The 12380-nt window shown below is 42.9% G+C and overlaps 1 protein-coding gene across 2 annotated transcripts in view; it reads right to left on the reverse strand.

The window, feature by feature from the left end:
- adamts17 (ADAM metallopeptidase with thrombospondin type 1 motif, 17) overlaps window positions 1-11482 on the reverse strand; it is a 113763-nt gene extending 102281 nt beyond the window's left edge. For both annotated transcript variants that reach the window (XM_084342278.1, XM_084342277.1), the window contains exons 1-2: window positions 11343-11482; window positions 10608-10972 (exon numbers count right to left, since the gene is read on the reverse strand). In XM_084342278.1, the coding sequence (XP_084198404.1) occupies window positions 10608-10972; window positions 11343-11400 (423 nt within the window). In that variant the 5' untranslated portion in view covers window positions 11401-11482. The remainder of the gene's footprint in view (window positions 1-10607; window positions 10973-11342) is intronic.
- Window positions 11483-12380: the final 898 nt, after the last annotated feature.

The raw sequence follows: 12380 nt of genomic DNA on the forward strand, positions 1-12380 counted from the left end.
ATGCAGGGACAGCAGTCACAGTGCAGCCACTATGAACCAGCCTGCTCTGACAAGAGCGATGTGGTGTGCCATAAAATAGTGCAGCAACTCAGTCTGTTCCAACGTTTGCGCAGAAATTCCGCTCCCGGCTGAGCCCCAGAGCTAACAAATGCTGTTAGCCATCATAATGTGGACTGGAGGATAGATTACAGTATTTCTACAGCTCCACAAACATGGGTACATGATACTATTCATAGGCATTAGCTGGAGCAAAAAGGTAAAACACAAACATTTGAGGGCAGTTGTGGTTGGAGGGATTTGAGCAGGTTTACAATCCCTCCTTCCTTAGCTGGAGGAGTTTGAGTGTAGCAGTAAATGAAGATATCAGTTCTCTATCTTATATCATTACTGTGGCGAAAGCTAAAAAAAGTAGAGCTAAAGTTCGTTCCCATACTTCTGTTTATTATCATATTTAGCTACAATTGATTTATATAATTAAATCCTGTTGTTTTCTGCTGTAGTATGTCTGCTGCTGGAGTGACCCAGTTTCTCAACATGGATAAATAAACTTCCATTTCAACTTATGTTTAAGTCTGGGATTAGGCCAAACTTTATTGGCTGCTTCTGCTGGGGTTAGGGTTATCTGATGCCACAGCAGAAGTTTCACAAACAGGGCTTTAAGATGCTATTTATAGAGGTGTATGGGGAAAAAACATAGACAGCAACCATACACACCTACACTTACTTGAAGGATGTGAAACTGCTTCCCTATCACTGCCTGCATAGTGGGATTACAAGGTTTCAGCACTCACTTGATGCTGATAAAAAAAAAAAAAAAAAAACAGAATCTTGATAGATAACTGGACTCAGGCTCGAGCTGTAGAAATGAAGACTTGAAATTTGACTTGGACTTGACAGCTGTGAGATCAGAATTATTAAGACTTCAGAGTTGCCACAAAATAGTTTAAAACATCTCTGGAAGATACCACCATGGAACTATAATTATAACTTCATATTTTGGTCATTCAGGCATTTGAACAAATGACTGATGGTGTTTTGTTTGGGGGAAAAACAGCCACCAAATGAAGCAAGACTTCCTTGTTAGGCTGGGTGATATGATAATATAGAGGTTGCTTTTGGACATAAAGATATATATAAAGATGTCTTAAGTTATAATATGCCCATTCAGGGCTGCATGATATAGCAAAAAAAAAAAATCATATTGTGGTTGTTTTGACATACTGAGAACAAGATTTGCAGACAAGGACATCTCTGCAGCACCACAGCACTTCATTATTATGCTGTTTCTCAGGATTTATCGGGCTAATCACGGCCGCCAATTGCTGAAAGCAGTATTGGCCGATAACAATCACCAATCAAGGCCATGTCTTTACTTTATTGTCATCTATATAGTGACCTTGACCAAAGGCAGTGGCTCAAATCTGGAGTTGGTCCCCGGGCAACTGTTGCCCTCTACTCCCTCGGGATGGGTTAAATGAAGAGTACCAGTTTGACTATGTTGTGCATTGTATGACAAGTGATCAAATAGTAAGCTATTAGTGGCATAGTAAAATCATCATTAAAATGTTGAGGCAATAAATTATTATATTATTTTGATTGATTCACAGAAATATGATAAATGAAATGAAAATTAAAAGTTATCTGTAAACTGAAGAATTTAGAAAAAGTACATTGTCGTAGTCTCAGTTGTCTCAGTCTTTGTACTGCTTGTACCTGGTTATGTTCATCTCTGACATACAGTAAGTTTGATAAAACATACACTAATTTAAAGTGTCTGTGACTCCAAACTCAAATTACTTTTACCTCCAAACTGTACTCAGCTGAAGTACTTCAGTACATGTATTTAGTATAAACCTGTTGTGTTGTCACATTGAACTGCATTTCACTGTTTACCACTTCATGTTCCTCTGGACAGAAACTCTCAATCCTGCTGTGCGTGTTTTTATCTCCACTGTAAGCTACTAGATCTATCAGCTGTAGTCAGCATCGTCCTCCTACCCGGGACAACGGAAAATGTACTTATTACCAACAGACAACCGCAAATGATAAATTGAATTGACAACAACGGAGCACCTCTTCTCATGCATGTTACCATGGTTATCTCTCTCTCCTCAGCGCTGTGTCAGCACTAGTTACAATCACTGGCTTGTTACACAGTCGCGAGACATATCGGTGCGAGAATTGTTCTATCCCCTCAGTCACAAACGGCTTGCTGGCAGGACCTCACCAATATGTTGTACTGGTTAAACCAAGAGGTCACTTAAAATCCGTAATGATATTGACAAGACGAGAGCTAGTGAGCTGTTAGCAGCCAGTGAGCCAGTGTCCTGTGGAGTGCATAGAGAAACTCTCTCACGTGTTAATCTGATGGGCTCCGCTGATCAGGCTTTATACAATGTATATCAGCTGATAACGATTGGTGTCCAAATAATTAGAGCACCCTTAGCTCCAACTCGAAGTTTAGACGGTGGAAAACATCATCAGTCATCACTCTGCATCTTCATCATAAAACGTCATGGAGCAACTGTCATCTACTTTCTAACAGGTCTCCTAAAAGCAGCTCAATGAAGTTTTTATTTCAAACAGATAATGGCTTGTGGCTTTGATAAATGCACTATGGCAAAGCAGAAACTACTGATAAAATCTGATAATGGTGGACAAGAAGCAAGTGTGAATTTTTGTTTTGTTTTGTTATGTTTTTTTACTAAATTTCCCCATTTTTCTCTGGAAATCTAAATACTAGTATTAGTCAGAATTTTGGGGAATTTTGGTTTAAACCATAATGTAGCTAAATAGCTTGAAATACCATTGCTTAATTGTTGCTTCAAGCATTTAAATGTATAACTGAATGCAATTTAAGTGAGAATTTAATTAATTATTTATTGATTGATTTAAAACTGTTCAAGTAAAATAAAATCATATAGAGGCAAATAACCAAAAATGGACAAGGTTTGCGATGCTAGAAAGTTTGTTGTAACTTCACTGTTATTGTCCAAAATATGACATCTGCATCATAATTGGCAGAAAATACGGTGGCAGTAGGGTTGGATATCATTTGAATTTTATCGATTCAGATTCCGGTTCCAGTTCCGATTCTGCTTATCGATCCTGGTTTGTTTTGGTTCCAGTATTGGGGGGAGGGGAAAGAGGTCAAATGTTTTGATAACCAAAATATTTCTATTCTTTTAATTGTTAACTGAACATTAACAAAGTAAATAAAAATGTATGATCCACACAGAGATGTGAATCAAAAAACATTAGAGTGAATGTCAAACTGTACTTATTGAGCCAAAGGTGAATTGAGCCTTGACCGACGCACAATAACTGTACTTTATGCTACACTGGGCAGCAGCAGTGATGCCTTGTGGTAGAAATACAGTACAACATTACAAAAGGAAACTCACACTCAAAACTTGAACTAAAGTGCATTTAGTGGCAGTGCACAACACCTAACTGCAGCCAAATAAAAACAATACATATAAACATAAGGACAGGGTATGTTAAAGATGTCTGGATGTAAATGCTTGCGATGTGCCAGCGCTGGCTGAGGCTGATACACTCGGGCAATACTATCTAAATTAGGGGTTTTCCAACAAGGGTACCTCACGATTCGATTCGATTTCGATTATGGGAGCTTCGATTCGATTTCGATTATGGGAGCTTCGATTCGATTATTGGCCACGATTCTTCGATTATTGCAATTTTTAATGCTTTTTTCCATACAAGATTGATTTTGTCTTCATCTGTGGCTATATTTGTAAATAAATAGCCTATCAATTAACTCAGTTCCTCTAAAACTACACTCATAAAGTAAATAACAAGGTTTTTTGAACATTTAACTTGTATTTTTCAAAGACACAAAATATTTTATTTTATGACTATGTAAACATTTGCACTTTGACCTACTTAACTTTGACCAGGGAAAGCTCCACTTGCAGGAGAGCCCCCTCTATTGGCGGAAAACACTGAAAACAGTCGAGCCCTGGATTTAATGATGCGTAAACATGTGACGTGACGTGGCGTGAAGCACGAAGTTGGGCAGTGATCAGTGACAACAAAGTTGTCTTCAAAATAAGAGCTTTACATTGCACCCCATTGGATTTTAGAACTGGGTTCTTAGCGGGGGACTTTTAATTTGAAAGTAGCGACCGTTCGTAGCTTGCCGCTACACAACAGCTGACAGTCAGCAGCTACTAGCTGTTTGGTTGTGTCCGCTAGCTGTCAGCTACAGAGACCGAGGAGACGGTAGCATCTCCCGGATCTCAGCGGCTTTCCAGTTGCTCATCTTGACATTCGCGGATGAAGTGATGAACTGACTGCTGTGATCAGCTGTTTCCTGGTTTTAAAACTCCCGGCTGCGGGTCGCACAACAGTGCACGTTATCGACACCTCCGCCCATGTCCCGCAATTGCCGGCACATTGACGCCTCGGATTTAGATAGCAATGGAGGCGGCAGTAAGTGTGCCCTCAGAGGCGTCAAATTGGCGGACCAAAACAGACCGCCAATTTGCCACCTTCTGTCTAAATGCGCGGACCTAGCAAAGCATCGACGTTAATTAATCGATGCCGAATCGTCACGTGACGCATCGCGATGCATCGCCACATCGATGAATTGCACCCACCTCTAATCTAAATACTATCAGAATTAGTAGCAGTACTAGTACTGAAACAAATAATCCATTAATCGATTTGTTGACTGGTCGAATATGTATTATCTACAAATCTGATGAACAATGAATCACTTGAAGATGAGCCAATCGAACAAAAATGCTAAACATTCACTAATATATACTACATTTGGGTGAGGACAAAAAGTGAACAGGACTTATATTCACATTGGATCCGGCAAAAACGCAGGTTTTCCCCTTCATTTTAATGAGGGTAGGGGTTTGGCTGCGGTGGTGCAGGCCACAGTGGGTTCTGCAAAAAAACACCGTCGGCTGCGGTGAAAAACTTGAAGCTGACTCAACTTTTGGAAAAACGCAGCCCGACGTCACGTTGTGGCATCAAATAATCTGGCGATCAGGAGGGCATGTTATTTAGCATGGATAAATACTTCAGAATACAATGGAGATTTCTCTGTGCATTTAGTTTCCCTTTCTCTTTGGTTCGGTCTTGTCCCCCAGTTGAAAACACACAGTAATGACCTGCCTCACATCTTTGTTGTTTACTGTTATTTTTAATCCGTCAATGAGGACAAACAACCACTAGTAGGACCAGCATGCCTGTAGCATAACAATATAGTAGCTTTGTCCTCTGGCAAACTGATCAGTGGGGGTTCCCAACACATCACACACACTGACCATGGAGTGGCTCCCACACCATTGCACCAACCTGCGGCATTTCGTTGCACCACCGGATCCAATGTGAATCCAGCCGCCCCGGGATGCTACCACTTCAGGTGCTCAAGCATGGCAGTAGCACTGCTTACATCCTCCCCGTCGACGCACGTTACATAAATTAACGTATTTACGTAATCGATTACGTCGATGCATCGCACCAGCCCTACCTACGCTAGAGATGCACTTATCAACATCGAAAAGGGAAGTGTGGGGTTTGGACTGAGTGCAGCAGACTACAAGAGGATTGAGAGCGCTCTGACCACCCCAGGAAGAGCGGAAAGAGAGGCAGCATCAGAGCTAAGCTGACCCGACTTGGACCAAGTGCTATTGCTCTACCAAGCCTTCTCCTGGCTAATGTCCGGTTGCAGGAGAATATGAAGTAATAAAGAAGATTATGAAGAATATGAAAAGAATAAGAAGTGGATGAGGTGCGACTAAGGCCCACTCAGCAATGGGAAATCACAGGCTGCTGTGCGCAGCATCTGATCCAACTCACCATGAGGTGGTGATCAGCAAACAGGTGTGCTTCTCTCTTCACCCAAGTGTCCAAGACCTACAGTCGTAGGTCTGATGATACAACCACAAAATCAATCATCAACCTTTGGCCTAAGGTGGCTTAGTACAAAGTAAACATATGAACCACCTTATGCTCGAACATGGTGTTCGTTATGGCCAATCCATGACTAGCACAGAAGTCCAATAACAAAGCATCACTCAGGTTCAGATCAGCCAGGCCGTTCCTCCCAATCATCCCCCTCCAGGTTTCCCCATCGTCACCCACGTGAGCATTGAAGTCTAACTAAAGAACTATGGAGTCCCTTGTTGAGCCCCTTCCACCCAAGAAGGCTGGGTAATCTCAACTGCTGTTGAGTGCATAAGCACAGACAACAGTTACAGCGACCTGGAATCGCAACCTTCTCCACACACCGGTGCCCTTCTCGACACCGGCGCTCAGCCAGGGGCTTGAGAGTATCCCCAAACCCGCCTGGTACCTCTCATCCTGGGCAACTCTGGAAAAGGAGAGAGTCCAACCCCTCTCCAGGAGTTTGATTCCACAACCGGTAGTGTGCGTGGAAGTGAGCCAAATTATATCTAGTTTGTACTGCTCTATCGCCCGCACCAGCTTCAGTTCCTTCCCCACCAGAGAGTTGACATTCTACATACCAAAATCCAGTCTGCAATGCCAGGGGTCAGGACGCGCCCAGGTCCCCGCCCTTGCTCACTGTCCGAGACACAATGCACCAGACCCCATCTCTCTTACCACCCACAGGGGGGCAGCCCCACATTGCCGTTTTTGGCTGAGCCCCATGGGCTAAGGCCCGGCCACCAGACGCTTGCCTGTGAGCTCCCCTCACGGTTCTGGCTCCAGGAAGGGGCACCGGTGTCCCCATACCGGTAGAGGTATTGTGTCCCTGTGTTTGCTGAGTCATCGGGACTTCTTGAATTGCTCTTAGACTGGTCCCTCCCCTGAGACCAATTTGCCTTGGGAGACCCTGACAGGAGCTAATGACCCCGACAACACAGCTCCCAGGGTCAAATGGACACACAAACCCCTCTAGCACGGTACGGTGTCTTTGCAATTATTGCCTTTTTTTATTTTTTCAAACATTTTAATGTCTGAAAATGTACATCAACATCAAACAAAGATATTTTAGCAAAAATAAATTCTTAAAAAAACATTTAATAAAAAAAAGTGAACAAAAAAAATTATGTGAGCAAGCTAACCTAACTGTATGCCTTCGGCTATGTACTTATTATTGAAACGTATTGACCTAATGTGTAATCTGTTATAATCTGTTATAATTTTCAGACATTCTTGTGAGCCATAACTGATTGCTTTGTAACCTACCACGCAAGAGACTCTGATAAACCCTCCACCTCAGTAAACACCAGAAAGATTGCAGAGTTTGAGGCTATTACACCGAACACTGGCCATGTTACAACTGCTGCTGACTTGATAATACATGGCATTATAGGCCGTACAACACATTATTGTAGGTCCAGTTTGACATGGAACAGAATTTTTTACACAGTATGTAGTATGGGGTCCCTGCTCCATGTCTTTATCACCTTAGGGGTGATAGACCCCTGGCCTACAACATCAATTAGTGGTCCTGTATCAGTTGGACTCTACTTTGACAAGTGCTGATCTTATTGAAACTGCCATGGCTCCTTACCCTTTTAATATAGGGGCTTCATATTAACTCTGCTTAAATAAAGAAAATGGGTGGAAGCCTGAAAATGTTCAATGATGTCCTTGACAGCAAACTGGTCATATTTTATTGATTATGATGACTGGTAAAGGAGCAACCATCAGTGCCTGTACCTGTCTGCTCCCTCCACCTCATTCACAGATGTTGAAGCTGTTGCATGCACTAATACAAACTAGTCTACCCACTGCCACTCCACTGATAGAAATAAGAGACCAATGAATCAACACAAGGAAAAGGTGTCAGGGGCCTCCGCTTGACTTGATCTTCAGCAGAAAACAAGCTGCTGATTTAACAACTCAAATAAAACTGAAAACTTTGTGACCATGACAAATGAACAGTGTGTGTGTGGATGTGTGCGTGTAAGCTGAGGCATCCTGGCTGACTGATTTGCAGGGTTGAGGACAGCAGCTGTGACTGGATAGTGTTACATATAGCCTAAACCTTATGGAGATCAGTGTCACACAGGCAAGCCATAACACATTTGTGGTGAGGTGTGTTTGTGTGGGAGAGATTGGCTTTTCCCACTTAGAGTGTCACTGAGCCTGACCTAGTCCAATGAATGGACATCACATTAAAACAAATCTTTTCAACATAATAGCAACAAGCAGCTGCAAAAGAAAAATGAAAAACAGCTATAAAAAGGTCAAAAGTCCCATCACAGCTTTACTCTGAGTTTGAAGGCATCTGGGGAACACAGTATGGGCTTCTATGACACATCAGTGTATGTGTGTATGTGTCTGTGTGTGTGTGTGTGTGTGTGTGTGTGTGTGTGTATGTGTGAAGTCTGGACAAATACAGACAGGCTGATCACACTCCGAGCCAGACTTAAGATCAAACACACAGTAAGCGCGATGTGCATGTGTGTGTGTGTGTGTGTGTGTGTGTGTGTGTGTGTGTGTGCGTGCTTGTGTGTGTGGCAGAGTGGCTACCGGTTTTACTTTCTGACTGCTTCAAAGAGCAGTTGGCTTGGAAACTTGGAAGTGGCAAACCGATCACTTTGAGTCGCTCAGACTTTTAGAACTAATAGAAGACAAAAGCCTCGTGTTTCAGACTTCAGCTGTTGATTTAGTACTGAATTCTGCAACGTAACTGAAATCGACAGTGCACACAAACACATAGTTATTATTAATCCTAAACTTGTTACAGTCATTCACATACAATCTCTTCCTGACTGTATCTAATTAAATTCAATTAGGTAATGTTACCATGGTTGGGGGTTGATAGTATATTGTACACTGGAAAAATAATGGCATTTCAATTATAATGCTGGTTTAAAACTTTTTTTCGTATGTTTGACCATCATTTCTATCATTTATAATAACATTGTACTCTGCAGGTTATGTAAAGAGCCAGTCTTCAAAATGAGATGGATGATGACATAGACAACATGGCTAATTTCCACCTTTGTGTTCCTCAAAAGAAGTTTGTTTATCCTGTTGGTTTGTCTCAAGCCTGAATGATCATCTGAGCTAATTTTTCTTTACCTGTCACACATCGTTATACTGATGCAAATATCTCAGTAATATAGCCCAATACAATGCTGGATTTTTACCAGCTGTGAAAGCGTGGCTGGTAGTGTTTTCCTATCACAATAGCAAAATGTTGTCCTTGAGACAGCGATTAAACATGAGAATTTTTTTGAGTATGTAATTATCCAGTAATGACTTCTGAGTACACATGGAAAATAATCAATTGACATTTCTTGTTACTTTAAGGCTGATACAAAAATATCAGCACTAAACCAAAATTGGCATAACGTGTCAGCCACCAGCTGATGTATCATTCATTATATTGGGGAATACAGTGTTATTATTACTGGGTGCCATGGTTAAATGTTGGAGAAAATGACAAAAATTACACCCAAGTTGTTGTAAAACGGAATTATCCTTTAAAAACGTCTGGATGCAGGAAAAGTTTGCTCAACTTGTGCGTGTGTGTTGATGGACACAAGGCACAAGAAAAATGACTACTTACAGCTAGTAAGAAGTCTATAACCTGTTTTCAGTGGTACGACGACTCGAGGGACCGCTCAGAAAAAGAAAAAGAAAAAATCTTTCATTGAGTTTTCAGGTTTGAAATTGGCATGAGTGTTCCGAAACTGCAGTTTGGTTGACGTTCTGTCTTGCATCATTTCCCATCAGCAGCTAACAGCACATTACTCTAATTTTTGCCACAATGGAGCACTGTAAACATACTGCAAGGACAGTACTTTCTTGTATGAGTATAAAGCTGGAAACTGGGACACAGTTTCTCATTTTACTGAGGACACCCTGAATGCTACTCAGCCCCTCACCCTGACAGGTCCTGGTCTGGACAGGCTGTCACAGGCTGCAGGCTCAACTGCTGCAGCTGCCTCTAGTTCTTTTTCCATATAAACCCACCATGTGTCTCACAGTGGCTGTTGCAGCTGGACTATGATCTGCTCATTCATTGTAGGTCAGCTGAATGCTTAAACTGTCACTGAGGATATATTGAGGAAATAAAGGAGCACAGTCTACTTTAAGAGCTGGCTTCAAGCCTGTTTCTGCTGAAGAGTCCAGGAGTTAGCCTGAACCCCTACCTGCACACTCGCTTTACATAACAGCATTATCCAAATGCCTCAGCTAATGTGGAACTTCATTGAGTAGCGAGAGAGTAGAGAAATTCCTATTTTCTTGAGTGTTTTGTCAAATCCTTGCTGCTCCATCCCATTAGATGGAAACTCATTTGCATCACTTTAGACACATTTCCAAAATTTCCGCCAGACAGATGGATCTTTGGAAAGTGGGATTTAACAAATAGTTCTAAGGGTGTGAACAATGTTTGGCTGCACAGTGCAAAATTAAACTGACTGACCCACTGGCAAGTCAGTAGGGTTTAAGATTTAATGAGCTAAAACTCATGCTCAGAGGCACTTCAGCAGAGCGGCTGCTGTTAGAGCCTCCCCCTGGCCAAGCTGTTGAAATCCAACCTGCCTTTTCAGTACATTTAATGGAATGGTCTGGAGCTCAACTGCTTGGATTGAATGACATGAAACCTATCAACAAATCCAAAAAATGTAAGATGGATTTACCAGGCCGCCACAGGTGCTCAGAGATGCCAGAGAGTCTGTGTGGTTGACGATGGAGCCGGAGTAGAAGCAGAGCCGGTTCGTGGATAAGCGGCTCACCGCTGCGCTCTGGTCCGTGCGCCTCTCCTCCACCACGAAGTCCCCTGATAGAAACTTACTGTCGCGCGTCAGATTAAGATACAGGTTCCTTCCAAAAGCGGGCAGCGACAGAATTATATTCCCCGGGTCAGAGTGTCCTCCCCCCGGGCCGTCCAGGGAGCGCTGCCCGCGGTGGCGCATAGTGCGGACAGTGTGGTCGGAGGACAGGTGCGCCTCCTGCCCGGACAGCAGCCTGGGAACCACCTCATCTGTCTCCGGCTCAGACTGGGCTGTGAGGAGAGACAGTCTGCATCAAACAACGGCCACGATGGGCAAAAATAGCCTCCTGTCCTGCCTCGGTGAACTGACTGAACTGTGAGCGCTGATGCCCTGTGACTCGTACAGCCACGTTCAACTTCTGACTTCAACTGTGGTCTGCACAGCCCGCGACTATTACAAACAGCCTGCAACTTATTAATGCAGGGTTACTCATTAGGGTCGCTGTGTGCGGGACTCTTACAACCACACAGGAGGAAACCACAGTCAACTTCCAACAACTGATCTTTTAGTAACGCACTCAGCTGGAGAAACGGGCTGCTTGAGTTGACCTATATCTAAGCATAGCACACAGATCATACAGAGTAACAAGTCAGTACTTACCAGTCAATCCGATGCAGAGAAGAGAGAGCAGCAGATGAGTAACATGGCTGTTATGCATGACAAAGCAAAGCAGGGTAGAAGAACTGGAAAAGGTGGATGGTTTTATTGTGAGGGGACTGAAGCGCTTTGCAAAGCTCTGAGCAAACAGCGCAACTTTTCCTAAGTTAGAGAAGTTGCAGTTACCCAGGCTGGAGTGACTTTGTAGCGCAGGACACGCCTACACTGTCCGGCCCCGCCTCTACCGCTATCTGATTGGCTCCATTACACCCTGACCCGAGGAAAACCGAGACATCCCTGCCATCTCATTGGTCAGGGAAGATGTCTCTCACTGTCGGGGGCTGAAACCCTACACGTGGTTTAAAGCGGAGAAAAAAAGTGCAGAGAGCTGGCTTTTAAGCGATTCGTGTGTGTGTGTGTGTGTGTGTGTGTGTGTGTGTGTGTGTGTGTGTGTGTGTGTGTGTGTGTGTTAGTGCGCGCGCATTATAACCACATTTTTGGCATTCGAGTTTTTTATTTTCAAGAAAAGCTTTGGCATGGCAGCGATGAAGCTTTACATCATGTCATGGTCTCAGGAGTGAACATTACCGAAAAACATGTTATATAAACTAGGAAAAAAATGATACAGAAATTAGAAGAATAAAAAAAGGAACACAGACTGGTGGAGGACCCGGTTCATAATGAAATAAAACTTAAAAAGTCCCTTAGGTTCTGAGCCATGAATGAAATCTTCACAGGGATTTGTCATTTTCCCAAAAAGAGATCCCATCTTCCACACTACCTCTGAGGGGACCCCTGTGGAAAGATTTTCACTGTACTCACTGGATTTAAAATCTTCATCATGGAGTTGCCCAGTTGTCCTGGAATTATAGATGTTTGAATTTCCATGTTCAAGAATTATCATCCTCTAGTGCAGAGCCTGTTGAAAACATGCTGTTTCGAGATGATCTGGTACAGTGAGGGGTTTGCAGATCCAGTCTTAAAGTACCTCTCATGGCATTAATTAAAACCCTGAAAACTAGTCTCTGTTCATCACCATTA

This window comes from Pagrus pagrus (genome assembly GCF_965226575.1).
Source record: "Pagrus pagrus genome assembly, chromosome: 1".
Classification (NCBI taxonomy): domain Eukaryota; kingdom Metazoa; phylum Chordata; class Actinopteri; order Spariformes; family Sparidae; genus Pagrus; species Pagrus pagrus.